This window comes from Cyprinodon variegatus, unplaced genomic scaffold, assembly GCF_000732505.1.
Source record: "Cyprinodon variegatus isolate N-32 unplaced genomic scaffold, C_variegatus-1.0 Scaffold296, whole genome shotgun sequence".
NCBI classification, from domain to species: domain Eukaryota; kingdom Metazoa; phylum Chordata; class Actinopteri; order Cyprinodontiformes; family Cyprinodontidae; genus Cyprinodon; species Cyprinodon variegatus.
The window spans coordinates 747406-764441 of NW_015150749.1; the positions used below are offsets into that span (position 1 = coordinate 747406).

At 36.6% G+C, this 17036-nt stretch overlaps 1 protein-coding gene across 1 annotated transcript; it reads left to right on the plus strand.

Moving 5' to 3' along the window:
* On the plus strand, positions 1-11094 carry tmem154 (transmembrane protein 154). The gene is made up of 7 exons (XM_015383847.1): positions 1-13; positions 207-233; positions 303-329; positions 488-658; positions 4196-4250; positions 4466-4542; positions 10072-11094. The coding sequence occupies exons 1-7, from the start codon at positions 1-3 to the stop codon at positions 10074-10076; spliced, it is 375 nt and encodes a 124-aa protein (XP_015239333.1). The 3' UTR covers positions 10077-11094.
* The last annotated feature ends 5942 nt before the right edge of the window (positions 11095-17036 follow it).

Consider the following 17036-nt stretch of genomic DNA (forward strand, 5'->3'; position numbering starts at 1 on the left):
ATGATCCAGAAAAGTAGATTATAACAATTCAATGGAACTTAAGCTACAGCAGAATTGGTCTTTTGAACTTGGTGGGTCTCCCTCAACATCATGACAATGGATTATATCTCAATGACATTTCTGTATGGATGTGCAACATTTATTCTTCGTTGCGCTGTGTGACATAAACTAATAGAAATATATTTTGGTTGTATAATTTTATTCAGCTCCTCCGGTGAACACTTCAGAACCTGGTAAGTATTCTTCTCATTGTATGATTGTTTGTGCCTGATTCTGTTTTGATTCACTGTTGCTGTATTTAGATACAGCTTCTGGTTCAGGCGATATTGGTGAGTCAAGCTACTTGTTTTACCATGCCTTACAACATAATATCGATACTTCTAAGTAATTCTAAGCATATTACTGACATCAATGTCAAAGTGCTTAAATGTTTCTAATTCCCAAATCAGTTGGCTTATCCTGTCTTTTCTCTGGCAATGTTCAGCAGATGAACAGGCAGTAAGTGATCAAGGTGTTTCAGGTACAACAGTTTCACCAGAGGAACCCGATTACACCACTTACATCCTGATTGCTGTGGTTGCGGTGGTCGTAATCGCTGGAGCGATTATTTGTGGCATTGTCATCATGCATCGGCACCGTCAGAAAGGGGGGAACAAAGGTGAGTCTGATACAACCGGGAACACATCATCACATTGTCACAGCATGGAAGGAATAGATATTAAAATGTTTGTTGATATACCATATCAAATATCATGACAGATTAAATTATTCAAAATATATATATAATAAGAAAAAAGTAAAAAGCTGTAAAAATGATCTAATACTCTTATACTCTCATTTCAAGTCGGGACATAATCTCTAGAACATTTAGCAGCAGTTGTTTTTTTTTTTTCCCCTCATTTTTTCAGTCTCTTATGTAGCTGAAGAGAAATTTAATCTTCTTTAAATCCTTGGTTGAACTCAATTAGTCTTGCAAACATTTACTATTCTACAGCTGTCTTAATTTTACACCAAAGCATTTTGATGAGGCTGCGGTTTGTAGTCTAACAAGCAACTAAAGCTACATCTATAAATGATTGTGTTGCTTTCTTTTCTGCAGTATAGTGACCCAGTTTGGCCCTATCTATAGCTGTCAGTCTAGATTACTTTGGTGTACAGAGGAGTTTGTGGTCCACTCAAGGCAGTTTCCCTGGTAACATGGCTGCCAAACAAGCCCAAATAATCACACCCCCATCTCTGTGTTCTGGAGTTAGTGAGAGGTGCATGATAGCTCATCCTTCCTCAGTACATTGTTCTTTAAATTAAGTTAATTTAAAAGCAGCTTTGTAGACCGAAGTTCTGCCGTCATGTTTTTTTCTTTTAGAGGAGCCGTTCAAACAAAACCACAAGTGTTCAGTTTTTTCCTGCTGTCCTGTTGTGAACTTTAACAATATCATCTCTGATGGCTCTGAGTTTCTTCAGAGGTTTAAACAACGTCATCTCTGTTGGTTACATTTTATAGTCTATTCATACATGCTTAGGCTTGGTTACTTTGTTTATTGTGTCATTTATTTTGTTTGTCTATTCAAATCATTTTAAATAGATTAGTACTATTTCTTCAGAATGGGTTTATCTGTTCAGAATGACCTTAAAAACCTTTCCATTCAGATTCAGGAGCAACAACAGCCACTCTATTGTCCATTGCTGTGTTTTTCCTTTCCTGCCAAGGAAAACAGGCACCTGTGTGTTTGATGTGATCAAAGTACCCGACTATTTGCTTTCCATTCCATTTGTGAATTAAGTGCAAGGCCAGATCACTTTTATTATCGCCTCTCCTGGAGAGGCCTTTTTTTTTATTTTTACGGAATGACTATGACCTGGATGACTGAGAACCTTCATCAGCATACTGTAAATCATACCCTAAAGACTTGACTTGGTCTGGTACTTTCTACTTTGAATAGCTTCAGCTGTGCGTGTTTTCCAAATGGATTAACTTAATTTATGGCCAGTGACGTAGGTAGATTATTAGGAGATGTTAATGGCTCATAACAGTTTGTTTATGTAAGTTTTAACTTGCTGATAGGGGCCACATAGATGTCTCTCCAACTAAATGTATCATTTCAGAACCAAAATAAGCTTAGCTTATCTCACAGTTAAGCTGCCTAACCATAAAGAAACCTCTGGCTGGAAATGTTCAAATAAAACTACTTTGTATTCAGCGGATTCAGAAAATACTCATTTATTTTCTAACGCTTTGGCAACAAACCTGATAGAATGCAAAATGTTGGTCTACTGATCAGCAGCTGAATTTGTGGGGGTGACTTATGAGCAACATAGCAGTTATCTTTAGCGTGTTTGCCTTGTTTGAGTATGCAGAACATATGCTGATTAGAAGAAACAACAAAACAGGGGAGGATATGCAACGGTAATCACTTACCATAGATTTATCAAACAGTCTGTAGGTGCAGTTTCTGTGTCTATATTTAGCACACCTGAAAGTCAGAAGCAAACTCACATCCTAAAATCTGACATTATTATAGCGAGAAGGAGACTAAGGTCCAATAACAGACAGGATAGAGACAATCTGCGTGCATCTGCAGAGGAGTGGAAAGTTCTGTGTGGCTATGGCTGATTTTCTGGGGTTTTGAAACCTCATAATCTGCAGCTGCTACTTTCCCATATCGTTGTTATTATTTAAGTTGTGCATAAGGTGGTACGATCATTGTTATGAAAAAATAAAATAAATGTTCTTTCTTCTGTTTTGTCACCATGCATTTGTTGAACTGTTCCAGAGCGTCTGCTGGGAAGCTAGTTGTTTTTACCTTCTTTTTTAGGAGCTAGGCTCTGTAATATTGTCTTTAATAAAAGAAAAGAAAAATTTTAAACACATTAAAAAAGGAAATTAGGCTCTTTCTTTAAGATCCAGACCTGTATCCAATCATATTTTCATCTGTATCTTTAATTTGAACTTCAGTTTGAAAAGTGGTTTCAAAAATGGTTTGAAATTCTACAGCTGACAAAAAGAAAACTCTTCAAGGCTTTTTAAGAGTATAAAATAAAGTTGACCATATGAACAAACATTAAGTTAGTCAATAAGTGACAAAAAGCATGAAAAATCAATATTATCAGCTTTTAATTTCCTTCTGGTATTTCTATTAGAGGAAAAATGCCCATTTCCATTTCTAATTGTTTTATTGTAACATTTGATCAATTTAAATGTTATTTACTTACCAAAATATTCTTGTCATAATTAGGACTTTATGACAAATAGTGCAGGTTTAAATTCCAACCTAGCGTGATAGAGAGATGGGGGTATGCAAGGTATTTATTTCAGTCATTATAGACATAAGAGTAGACTTAAAGTGAAAAAAACAATCCTTAGCAAGATCTCTGCTTCTGATATATAGAGCCCTTAAATGAAATAGCTTCTGTTTTATTTCCATAAATGCAAATTATCCTCATGTTATTTCAACATAAAGCCCCCTATCAGCCACAGAGCTGTGAATGTTTCTGTTTTTAATCTCAGAGCACAGGCAATAAAAGAAGTCAAACCAACTCAACAAAGTATTTTTAGTCAAAATATCTGAAAAGGAAATGACTCAATTTGTAAAACCTCATCTGATATTTTGAGGTTTTTAATCACAAACCAACATGTATTTAAAAATAAAATGCATATGCATTTATTCCCAATTTTTCCACAGAAGCACCTTTTTTCTGCAGTGAGAGCTGCAGGTCTTTTGGATTATCTAGTGTCTAATGTTTCACATCTGCAATGACAACTGTTCTAATGCTTCCTTTTAAAAATAGTTCAAGCAGTCCTCCACCAGTCTTTAGGTGTTTCTATCCTCTAACAGGTTCTCTTACTGGGCTGCCCTGCTTTTAACTTTTAGCACCTTCCAAACCAGCCTCCTAGTCTCTGCCAAAGAAATGCATCCCCTCAATAAAGAGCAGCCACCATCATGTTTTACTGTGTGGGTTGTGTGTTCAGTCTAATACTGTCATTGCACAGCTAGTGCGGCAATAGTTTTGTGCCACACAAACAGTAAAATTTTGGTCTCATCTGACTTGTGCAACTTATTCTAGACTTTCTTCTATCACTCTTTCATTAGGGTCGAATCAGTCTAGGAAATCAACATTCATACATATTGGCAGATTCGCCTTACTAATATAACCAATTGTTCTGTTAAAAATGACCTTTATATGTCTTCTCCTCCAGAGCTTAGTAAAGTGGACCCTGTTTTGGATGGATCAAGCACTGAGAAGGTGCCAATGTAAGTTAGAACCAAATGCCTGCACTAAGAGCTGTTGGCTATCATGCAAAGAAGATTTTTTTTTCTTTTTTTAAAGTGAATGTGTAATTTCCTATTAATGCAACCAAACTGTGAGCAAGACAAGTCATGTGCTCTTGTGATTATTTCTCATAATCTTCTTAGGGTTTCAGAAATAAAAATAAAAAAACTCCTGTGCTTACATATTTGTTTCTCAGGCCAATGTTTGAAGAAGATGTGCCATCTGTGCTGGAGCTGGAAATGGACGAACTGGACCAGTGGATGAAGAAAGATAGTAGGTTTCATCTCTTTAATTAAGACGGGTGAAAGGCATCAACAAGTAGAGGGATTTTTGAAAGACAAATAAGGGTTTCCTCTCATAATCAATCATAAATTGAACATCCTATCAAGTTTTTCGAAGGTAAAGAGGGGCAGCTTTATGTGATGCAATAATTTGTCCAGCAGAGGTCACTGTTGCTCTGTGTAAACCGATCAACCCTTAGCGCTCTTGATGTCTCTGTCGTTTTATTCACCCCTCTGTAAGTAAACTTTAATTGCTACAGTTTTATACGAAAAGGCAACATATAGCATATTAATTCTTTTAAAAAGATGTTCAGTGCTTGATGTTAAATCCTCTATGAGAAGAAAGTATTTCAAATGCAGGTTAAAAACAATGAATTACTTTTTTTTAATCAATTAACAAAAAAATCAAAACGGCCGAAACACAAAAATGTGCTTGATAGTCAGATAAAAAATGTGTGCAACCTTCCTCTAATATCCAATCTAACCGTCTCTGACTAAATAACTACAGCAAGAGGATTTTTGTTGCCATCTGCTGGGTTCTTATATCAGTCTGAGGAACTCCTAACTTTAAGCTGTGAGGTGTTTGAGTACTTCCAGCATCAGTCACTTCCAGCTATCATCAGTAAGTTTCAGGCAATGACACAGAATCTTGAAGCTCTTACGCAGTTTACTGGTATAATTCTGAGGTCAATATATTTTAAGTTTAGATTAGGGTTCCTCAGTTATATGTGCCTTTGCTTCAGAACACCTCAGCCGTGTACATCTGGTCCTTAACAGGACGCTGTAGAACTTGCGGTATGCTGTGAGGTAATTGCACCATATAACTGAGCTGTGTTGAAGCTGAGAAACACCTACAAGATGCAGAACATTGAACTGAAAGACTGGAATGAGGAACTCTGTTTTAGAGGCTTCAGTCCTGCTTCAGCTTAACTTCTCAGTATTTGCTATGCTTCCTCTGATATTTGGTGGAATCCATTGTGGATTCTGCAAATGTGAGCTGGCCAGGTCCTGCTGCAGCAATGTATCCCCACCCATGACACTTCCTCCACCGTGCTTCACAGCTGGTTAAATGTTCTTTTTTGGGGGAGTTGTATTTGGTTTATTAGCATGTCCTCTGTTTAGGCTGGCTTTCTATAGCTTTCCCATTTTTCTGTTTTGGAGACTTCTTGTAGAATCCTACCCTCTGCTTTCACAGTGAACTTACTTAGGCAGCCAGATCTATTACATGCTTGCAATAGTTGTCAATGTTTTGAACTAGCAGTTGTCTTTCTCAAAGGCTTGGACAGCTGTTAGGAACACACCAAATTAAATTACAGGACAATTCTGCTTCAAAAATTAATCAATGACGTCTCCTATATGAACCTGATAAAATATTCTTGGGAGTCCTAATTAATTCCCCACCAGAAGTTTTTATAACATTTTGCAGGCATCAATAATTAATTTTTCTAGTTTTCTACAATTCTTCAGCTTTGTTAAAATTTATTTTTGATCTCTATTTCTCCAAAATAGGATGTTCTAAATATTTTTACATGTAAGATGGACACACATGTATTAAAATATAATGTATAAAAATCTAATAAAATTCATAAACATAAAGTATTACTTCAACGTAGAAGATAATAATCTAATGTGTGGCTTATTAACTGTTCTTCGCTTTGTTATTGCTATCTCATGCCTTAATATCCTTTAAAAATAAACTAATTGCTAAGTATTACAAATAAAACCCCACAGGTTGCCATCAGTCTATGGGCCTACTTATCTGTGGTTTGAGGTTGACAAACAATAAAAAAGAACAGTTTGTCTAAAAACAAACAGATAAATAAAAAGGGCCTTTAGAAAACCTTAAGAACTGTTATTCAAAACCACCTTGAAAGCTTCTTGGAGGTCAGATCTAAACAATTAGATTATTTGTTGATCTACAATGTTTGAAGGCCACGTAATGATCTATCAAGGGGAAACCTGCAGCCTCCGCAGCCCTAAATATTAAGCAATATTTCTGATAATAGATGACCTACAGGTTCTCACACAAAAAAGTCTAGAGCATCTCTTTGATAAACAGGCTGTCTTACATTTCCCTGTTTGTTGTGATGCACCAGCTGGTTTCAGTGAGACTGAGACTGATGAACTGTAGACACTTTCGTCATCTCACATGTCTGAGAGCACAAACTCTCATAACATCTGTTAGTGATTACGACAGGCATGCATGCTTGGAAGTGTGGTGCAACTTAACCCTGGAACGGTGCTCGTTTACTGGAAGTGCTGGGAAGGCGAGGTCAAGGTCCGCTCCGCTGACTGTTGACCAACCTCATTTACAGGCTGCTTTTTCTCAGGGTTTTATTTCCAAAGCCGACCAAAGGTTAGCTTTTACTTTGTACACACTGAGTTATGTAATGGATCTCAAAACATCAGTAAATGTAAGGTTGCTGCTGTTGCTGCTTTTGCACAATGCAGTGCCATCCACTGCAGCAGCTGTGCTCCGTTTGTCAAACCTGGGAAATTCCTCTCTCACTACAGTAAAATAGAGCTTCACATTAAGGAGTGAATGAAGCAAATCAGATGGGGCAGAGGCTGATTTTCTAAATTTGTTTCTGCAGAATTTTTCAGAGCAAGTTGAATTAAGCTGTTCATGAATATATAGAAAAAAACTCTCAGTCCAGCATTAAACTGCACATTTCCAGATACTCCTGCAAACCTGAGGCAAGCATGCCCATTCAAGTATCGCAGAGTTGATAGTATTGATAGAATCCTCCACTGGATATTTATTTATTTATTTATTTTGTACCAGCTAATTACTTAAGTTGAAGGTGTGAACGTTTTTAATTTGTTCTCTGCAAAGCTCAAATATTAAATAAAAAGGTCCTGAAAATCAACAATAGACATTCAAAGCTTAAGATGTAAATTTGTCTTACTTATTTCCTTTAGCATGGACAGCCAGACTGACTTATGCTGTGAGCACAGAGTATCAGTCTTGAAAAGAGCAGGACGAGTCTGATTTAAAAGATGGGGATGATGGAGTTAATGGAAACAGTTTAGAACCAATCTAAAAACTAGGGAAGCAAAAATAATCTTTTTAAAAGATGAAAAGTTGTTGAAATATTAAAGATTTTTACAGCTCTCTTAAAACATCCCAAACGGGATAATTTAATCATCGCACAGCAGCGGCTGCAGTCCTGACCATTACATTTACATAAAAATGCTGTTGCATAATGAGCTCACCTTCCGAGCTGTGATGGTCCAGTCTGTTTTAGACTGCAGAGTCTTGAGCCTCACCAGAGCGACTGGTTGGCCACCCTAAGTTAAAAGGTGCATCATGATATAAGCCTTTCATATCAGTTGATGTTAAAAATTACTAATGAGTTTATATTTACCTAATTGAAATAAAGATAAAGAAAAAAATGGATTTTAAATTCTAACTCTAACCCTAACTAAACATATTCTTTAACCTTTAAAACAGGTCAGCTGTACTACTAAAGTTGCTTAGTCTGGCCATGAGATGGTGAGAGGCTTTATCCAGCCCTTCAGAATTAACACTATATCAACTTTTTAAAATCAAAACCTCCACAGACCTTAATGGTAACTGATCCCTTTGTGTATTTTTTAAATATGACCCAAACAGGTCCTTGTTTTACCACCACATCTCAAAATTTTAAAGGCTGGACAACACATGGTTAAAGTATACGTCAGAAGGGTGTAGGTGTGTATAAATTGGCAAATGGTGACAAGAAATCCATTGCCCCCCTAAACCTTACAGGAAATAGACTTTTCATGTCCTACCATCAAAAACAAAAATAGGAAGTTTGCTAATTCCTACTTCGACTCTAACTCGAACTGCGTATGTTGTTCAGATGAGGCTTAGAATAATCTTTTAATATGAAACTAAGGATTAATAGTGTAAGTGGATCTGTGCCAGCTGTTGAGTATGGTGGGGGATCTGTGATGCTGTGGGTCTGTTTCTGATCCTAAAACCTAATTAAAGTTCCATCCATCCATCCATTTTCTTTCATACTTATCCCAAAACCTTCTTGCTGCAAAGCAACAGTGCTATCCACTGCGCCGCTGAGCAGATGGTTTGTCATTTGGGGTTCATAAGAGAATAAGAATCCAAAACATGATGCATGATGCTAGAAATGAGATGCAGGGAAGAGTTCCATCTTTCATAGGCAAGACAAGGCAAGGCAAATTTATATGTATGGTACAATTCAGTACAAAGACAATGCAAAGTGATTAAAATATAGGAAAATAAAACAGAATCAAAGCAAATAGGAAAAAAATAAAATAAAATAAAAATGCAGAAACAAAAAAGACCATTAAAAACAGTTGGACTAAAGAAAATAAAAAAGTTGAACTAATGATGTTTCAGTTGAACTGTTTAACTAGAACAGTCGAAGGCAATACTCAGTGCGGCTTTTCCTCTCAGGGTTACAAGGGTAGCAGGGGTTTCTTTCCAAGAGCTAAAAAATTAGTTCACACACATATATTTGTGAGTGAAGAATATTATATAATATAATAAAATATATGATATTATAAAAGATATAAAAAAAATTCACATAACTTTTTATTAAATATGTGCTTCTAACTTGCTTCTTCAATGTTTGTGAATCTACTGTCAGGAGAATATTCCTGCTTTCTGTAAGGATCCTGTTTGTGTACTTTAGTGGTATGCTGTCCTTAAATATCCTCCAACATACCTAAATCAAATGAGTGTCTTGTTACAAGGTCGCTACAGAAATTAATGATATGAGGCGTGTTAAGGCAGGTTTGAAATTGAATCTGGCTGAACAGTTCAATTCAGTTTAAGCACTTCACAGAGATTACAGAGATTATTCAATCTGATCATAAAGAAAGACTGAAAGTTTTCCATCCAAGGAAACTCAACTGATTGCATTAAGTCATGGTCTTTGCAGAATTTGCTCTCCATGGATGAGGGACAGCAACAGATGACTGAACTATTGAAAACTTCCATCTAATTAAATATAAATGCTCTTCTGTCAAACAATACCAGCTTAATATAACGCCAAATTGTTCAAAGAATCAAAGTATTTTTTTTTTTTTTAACAGAGGCATATAACATCCTAACATATTTAAACTGTTTCTAGAGATTCAATCAGGTCAATGCATGTGACTGATTTGGAGTCAGAGGAAACATAATTTGTTCTTGTCATAGATTAAAGAGCCACACTTAAAAAGCACTTTGACCATTTCCAGATATTTATTGACCAATGCATCACTTATGTCAGTCTATGAATTACCATGCATGTTTATGCATGCGTTTGACACAGTGCATAGCTTTTCTATACTATTGTGTGTTCAAGTGACATTTACCGTTGAAGAGCCTATGAGATGAGGGAAGCTTTGCTTGGTATTTGTAGTTTAGACCTTTATTACAAACCCAATGAATGGATAATTGCTTATCTGGTCATGCTTTTGTCGTCCGTTTCATCCTAAAATGGCTGTTTCTATTCTATTTACCAGAGTTTTGACTACAGATCTGACTTTTGCTCCTTTGGTTTCTCCTTCACAGGTTAAAGGATCCTCACAACCATGATTTGCTTCCGGATTTCCTTTTTTTTACCCTTACCCTAGTTTTTCAATCTACAGGAACATACTTGCTATTAGGAAGCAAGTTTATTTATTACACTGAGCATTACACAGTCAAGCATCCATCTCTTAAAATTACATCTCAGAGCTCATCTAGAGCAACAGCTCCTGGTTGTATTGAATGGAGGTAGACTGCTACTGCGCACACAGTCATCAAGTGAGATTATATCATTTCAAAAATGTGTCACCCATTTCATTTGATTTGATCATTTGATCCCTGCAATTTTTTAAGGAACATTTTAATTTACATTTCTTTCACATTAACCAGACAAGATCCAACCTCCTCATGAAAAAATGCGTCCCCTCTGTCTCTAAATTCACACAGTAAAGCTGTGTGTGTTCAGCTTGCCGTTTAATCGGAAAATAACCTCTCCAGCCCTTACAGATGACAGCTTACAGCTCCCCCGGTGGCTTTTTCTCTTGCTCAAATGTTACACGACTCCCTCCAGCTGCAGGTTGTAATGAAGAAGATTGTAGGCATGCATGACAGAGAACATCTGTTAATCTTTCACAGAACAGCTCAGGATTTATACAGAGAGCATTTTTATTTTAAATCTCTGAATCATTGAAGCGATGAGACTCTAGCTTCCGAGGCTTTTGATAAATTATTACCCTCTTTGCTGAAGCAGCCCTCTAAAAGCCGCTGCTGATAAGATTTCTATTCCTCCACAGATAACAGATGAGTATTTGTCTAAATTATTCTTATCTCCCAATGCTTTTCACAGCTTCTCTTCCCCGGTTTGGCCTTTAGAATAGTTGGATGTGAATGAGTTAACACTGATACAGATGTGAGTTCTTTCAGATTCAGAAAGATTTGCACTGTAAATATTACAAACAGCAAAATATAATATTGTCTTGTAAATATATATTGTATTGAATTTTTTCCTTGTAAAGCTTTTGAATTTGATGATTGAAAATGTCCTTATAAAAAAATGATGTGCTGTGGTGTCTTTTTGTTTTGATTATGAGCTGGATGTATATTAACTTATCCAGAGATTTGACACATTAATCCTTTAAACCTGAGTGTAGTTTTGGTTCGAGATTTGTTGGTTTATAGATTTAACCAAGATTTCTTGGCCTCTCCAGATGACCTTTAATCCCAGCCACAAAAAGAAAAATCTCATTATTTATAAAATGAGATGGTAAAAATGCACAAAAAAAAGCCTGTTTTCTTATCTTGTTTATTTAGTGATTTTATTCATATTTCAACACTCACTTTTAGTCATGACATAGAAAGAATGTGGTAAATGCATATGAAATGAACTTTGGAAAGTTAAAAGCTCTAAATGGATGTATTGATGAATAGATATCAGCATTTAGCCCAAACACTTTTAATATTAGATACTAAATATAGAATCAACACATTGTCCTTTTTCAGGATGATTGTTAAAACCAACCACTGATCGTTCTGTTTATAAACCTGCAGCTTCAGTGTGTGGTCCAGATCCACTGCTGTGCCTGGCTGCTTTCCATCTAATGTCCATTTGTGGAAGGCTGATTACATTCATATCTGAGGAAGGTCTGAGGGAGTGAGAACAGAAAATCCAAAACAATGAATAAAAATTAGGCTTTGACTGCAAACAGCTGTCCTGCACAGTCCGCACAATATCTGACTTATGCCATAAACGATAAATATATAATAGTATATAGAGATATGTTGAATATTCTTTTACATATTTACATTTTATTCAGCATATCTGCGAGAAACCTATCAAACTGCTTTTTCAAGAACATAATTTTGATTTATTTCCTACTAAGGTTAATACATCTGAGAAAGCTTTTAAAGTCCTGGAATCAATAGGAGCTCAGATGACAAATACTTACTTGATCCATTCTCACAGTAACAGACATATATATGATATATATGAACACAAATGATCAAATACACAATGTTAAAAGGTTAGGTAAAGGAAAAAAATAGATACTTAAGATGATGTCGAACCTTTTGAAATCATAGTTACATGCAAAACAGCTCAACGAATTCCCAAAAAGAAAAAAAAAACAATCCACTGGATTTTGTTTCCAAGTTTGAAGACGTTTCGCTTCCCATATATCCTCAAAATATCTGATTTGGATGCAATTTGGAGAAAATGTTTACATTTACATAAAGTTTAAAATACATTTTTAAATACATTTGTTGATATATTTAAAATATATCAATAAATTCAGTTATTGTTTAGGAGCAGCCCCTCAGAGGCCCCAGTAGTAAACAGGTCATAAAACCTGAGCTGAGGTGCTGTGTCATTACAATATTCAAGTTTCTGTGGTTTATTGTGGTTAAAAGAAATAAATTGAAAGACTGACTTTTGTTAATGAATCACATGACCGGGGGAAACAAGGTGATTTAGAGAGGACCTGCAACAAAGCCCTGGAGAAGAAAGCCATGAGTGAAGGAGGAATCAGATTGGGGATGTTTATATGTAAACAAAACTGGACAGTTTCCCACTGAACTCGACTCCAGCAAACAATATCCATTATCTGCTGACAGCAGGCTTAATCGGACTTTCACTGCACCAGGTGAGAAAAAAAAAAAAAAAACTCATATAAGGGGAATGTTTTTTTTCTCCAGAGGAGGGATTCATATATCTTTTTCAGCAAAGCTTCTCTTTGAATTTCCGCCCATCCATTTTCATGGAGATTGAGTCAGGCTCTGCCCAGCTGTTGCTGCCTGTTATTTTATCACTTTATGCATTCTGAGACTACATTAGCTTCCCTATGTGTTTGCTTCGTCAAGCCTTGATGTTACCAAGCCTTGTCAGTCTGCAGCAATAACCTCATTTAGCCTCGCAATGGCAGGGTTTTAGATGCAAACACAACACACCTGGGAATCTATCTGTTTTTGCTATTATAGGAGACTTTACTTTACCTTTGTTATGTCTTTAGCCTTTCTGATGCTTTAGAAAGATTATTTCCCACAGGATTTGGGCAACATCAGACGCATCCGTGTGTGCTTTAAACACTCCTGGGTACATAGATGTTGTGTCCTGCATTTGTTTGAGAACAGTGAGCAAGCAGGAAAATAAGAAAGGCATCAGTTTCCAGGGAGGTGTAAACCCTGTTTAAAATGTAAATGCAAAGGAATACTGAACATTCTCCCTTAGATTTTATTTAGTTATAGGTTCCCCCCAATGGCTAAATCCATGAATATTGATTTAGCAAACTTTTTAAATAGAGCTTAAAACCTACCCCAAAAAATGGCCACTAGATTTAGAAGTATAGCTAAACAGCATCTTCCAAAACAACAACTACTACAAAAAAACTACCACAAACTACTTTAAGAGCATTTAGGAACAAAGTCAGGATATCATAGTTGTCCTTTGTTCCTAGGGTGTGCATTTCATTTCACTGACTGCACGCCGGCCTCGGTTGCACACTTCCCAGGATCACTTGCTTAGTGTTCATGATATCTCTGGGTTTCAGACTCTCCCCAGAGGATCCACAGTCAAAACATAAAAACCCTCTGCAAGCCAAAACTAACCATAGCTGCCACTGCAGGGTTAACTTAAGCCTTACACTAATCCACAACTCAAAAAACGACTATAAATAAGTTAAGCCTTTTTTAACATGCATGCTTCACAAACATTGTGCAAATATAGACTCCTTTCAGGGTTATACATTTTACTTAATATATATTACACTGAATTAAAGATTATTTTATTAGTTAGTGGAGGTTGCTACTACCTAATACTGGAGATACTTTATGTTCACATGTACAGTATTTACAACCGCAAGAATCAAAATGATAATTTTAATGCAAATTAAGATCTTTATAATGCGGGTCTGTTGTGGTCTGGTACACACTCCATAGGGAGAAGCCATTATGATTCCAGATCAGAGTCGGCTGAGGCGTGAGGAGGAGCCATTGATCAGAGATCCGGCGGATGATGGAACTTGTCACCTTTTCCTCAGTTTGAACCCATCAACCACGTGAAGGAGGCTCATTTTACTCTCTTAAAAACACAATCTTTCATTCATATTCCATTCCTCATGACTGTAAATAGGGGTCAGAGAGTAGATATAGATGCAATGGATGAGATGAGATGAAAGAGCTTTTGCTTTTTGGCTCAGTCTATCTTTTCCACATCACTTTGCTGTAAGTCCTGCACTACTGCAAACAAAACCCAAAGCTGTCTATCCATCTCCTGTTGCACCTTCAAGCAGACACCGAGGCGCTTAAGCTCCTCTGTTTGACACAGGAGCCTCACCTCTGACCTGGAGGCAAAAATCCACCTTTGTCTAGTTAAGAACCACGACCTCACATTTATAGGAGCTGAGTCTTATCCCCAAAACATAATGCTGTGGAAACATAGAGCAAAGATGAGAACCTGAGGTTATCAAACCGGAGATCTTTCACTCTAAAACTATGCTTTGAGATCCTGTCCTTGAACATCACTCACAGGAGTGAAGAAAGATGGGAACACTGATAAAGTCCAACCTGTACTGGAGACAAATTTGACAGTAGACAGACGCAGCTCTTGCTCTGACTTTAAAAGGACATCATAAAAAGCTTTTCATTATATATAAAAAAATCACTTCTGAAAAAAAAAAAGATCTAACTTCTGATATTTCTCATCTTGGAGAATTTCAGTCTAGCTTTCATGGCCACCTATCTATGGTCTAGACTCACTAACTGCTGTTGCTGGGACTAGAACTAGAGTTCTAGAGTTTGTGATGAAAATGCCAAAGTTTGCCATATTCTGCAAAATCATTTCAACTACAATCTAAAAGCTTGCATCCTTAACCTTACGCTAGAGCAATTTAAACACACAATTGATCTTGAAAATTGCAAAGTGCGTACAGTGAAGTATAGAGATCAGCTGTTGTGGTTGGTCTAGTCCTCAAAAGAATTCATTTCACTTACTTGTTTATTTATTTATATAGCCCTTTAAAACAGTCAACTAGAGAGCCACATTGATTAACAATGAATTATTTAGAAACAGATGAATAAAAAACAAATGTTAGAAATCTTAGATGAATTGCAACAGGGTTACTGAGATTAAAAGCCATCTCAATTTGGATTTAAATAGACCCAGCAGTTGAGAAGGCCAGTTCATATTTAGTTTTCAGAACATCCAAGATGAACTGGAAGGACGGTCCCAGGATATACCCAACACACAGTCAGTAAATCAGAAATGTAGGTTAGGGCCCCAATTTTAAAGAGGCATAAAAAATTGATCTATTGTAAAACAGACAGGCAGCCTTTAGGGAGAGGATATAGCAGTGATGATATGCTCATGTGCTGCAGTATTTTGGACCAATAAAAGTCTACTAACGAAAATTGTGATATACCAACATAAAGAGTGTTAAAGACATTAATTCCTGAGCCAATAAACGCATAGGATTGTACAGACCAGTTCGGTTTATGGAAGAATTAAGTACAACTGCTTGAATAAAAAGGTACTTGACTTTGTTGAAGAAATGTTAGTTCTCCTTCAAAACCATTCAGATGGGCTCTACTGCCTTTCTAGATGCCATTCATTCTTAAACTTCATGTGGATCTTAAAAAGTGATGGTTCTGTATACAGGGTGAAAGTTAAAGAAGTAAAGAGCAAATGATGTCTGGATCAATCCAGCAGAGTTTGGAGGATGTCGTTATGGAGTTTTGGATGAGACACTCCTTCATTCCTCTTTGGTATGGAGACAGACCCTAGAATCGACAGCAAAGTGCTGCAATGTGATTTAAAATCTGCTGAGAAAATGATCAACAGCCTCCTCCCTTCCTCTGATGTTTCTTTTTCTGTTTTGCCTGAAGGTGCAGAAGCAGGGTTTCACCCCACCCATGCTACACATGAACTCCCTAAACCCCACCAGAACAGAGGTTAAGTAGATTCAAATTCTTTTCCTCTTAATATTCAGGATTTAAAATGTGTCTACTGGCTATTTTGTCATTCAGATTTCAAATTCCAGAGTACACGATTTGAGCTTCTCCTGGCAATTTTTGACCACATTAAGACAGATTTGCTAAAAGAATGCAAATGTCTATTCGTAAAACATGAGCTGTAGAAAACAAGGATGGTGTAGCTGTGTCCAATAAGAAATAATGCTGTTATTCCATTGTTTTATTTTCCTCCTCTAAAGATTTAAGCTGAAATAACTACTTTCCAAAGCTAAGCCTAAAAACAGCCAATGGTTTGTAGCTTCATAAAAGTACTTGAGGAAACTATAAAGGACATGCACTGCTATCACACCCTATAAGGCTAACTCAAATTTGAAGTGTTTAACAATTAATTAAAATATTTTTTTTTTTTTGGTACAAAGACTGCTCAGTTTGTAGCACTTTTGCATTGCAGCAAGAGGGTTTTGGGTTCGATTCCTGGCCCAAGGTCTTTCTTGGAGTTTGCATGTTCTCCCTGTGCATGCATGGGTTCTCTCCGGGTACTCCGGCTTCCTCCCATGGTCCTAAAACATGACTGTTGGGCTAAATGGCTTCTCTAAAATATCCTTAGGTGTGAGTGTGTGTATACATGGTGGTATGTCTCTGTTTATCTCTGTGTTGCTCTGCGACAGACTGCCGATCTGTAAAGGGAGTACATTGCCTCTCACCCATAGACTGTTGGAGATAGGCACCGGCACTAGCATCTCTGACAAGGACTAATCGGGAGAGGATGGATGGATGGATATTGGACATTTCCCTTATAATACCTTTAATAAACTAATACGACAGGCAGAACAAAACTGTTATGAAACACAGCTATTATGTATAGTAAACATTAAAAGTGATCAACTTTGTCTTATACTGCTTTTGTTTTTCAAATGTGTTTACATAAAAAAGAAGCCTGATAAGAGACTTAAAGTGCAAATGTGCTTTTATACTTATACTTCTGCTTTATAACCCTGCTCCAGTTACAAATATGAACATGCTAAACTCAAACCTTTTCTATATATATG

What these genes read in the sequence shown, in the direction of transcription:
- tmem154 (XM_015383847.1), top strand. An exon ending in TTCTGGTTCAGGCGATATTG is followed by an intron (nt 330 to 487) that starts GTGAGTCAAGCT and finishes AATGTTCAGCAG; the next exon opens with ATGAACAGGCAGTAAGTGAT. An exon ending in AGCACTGAGAAGGTGCCAAT is followed by an intron (nt 4,251 to 4,465) that starts GTAAGTTAGAAC and finishes TTTGTTTCTCAG; the next exon opens with GCCAATGTTTGAAGAAGATG.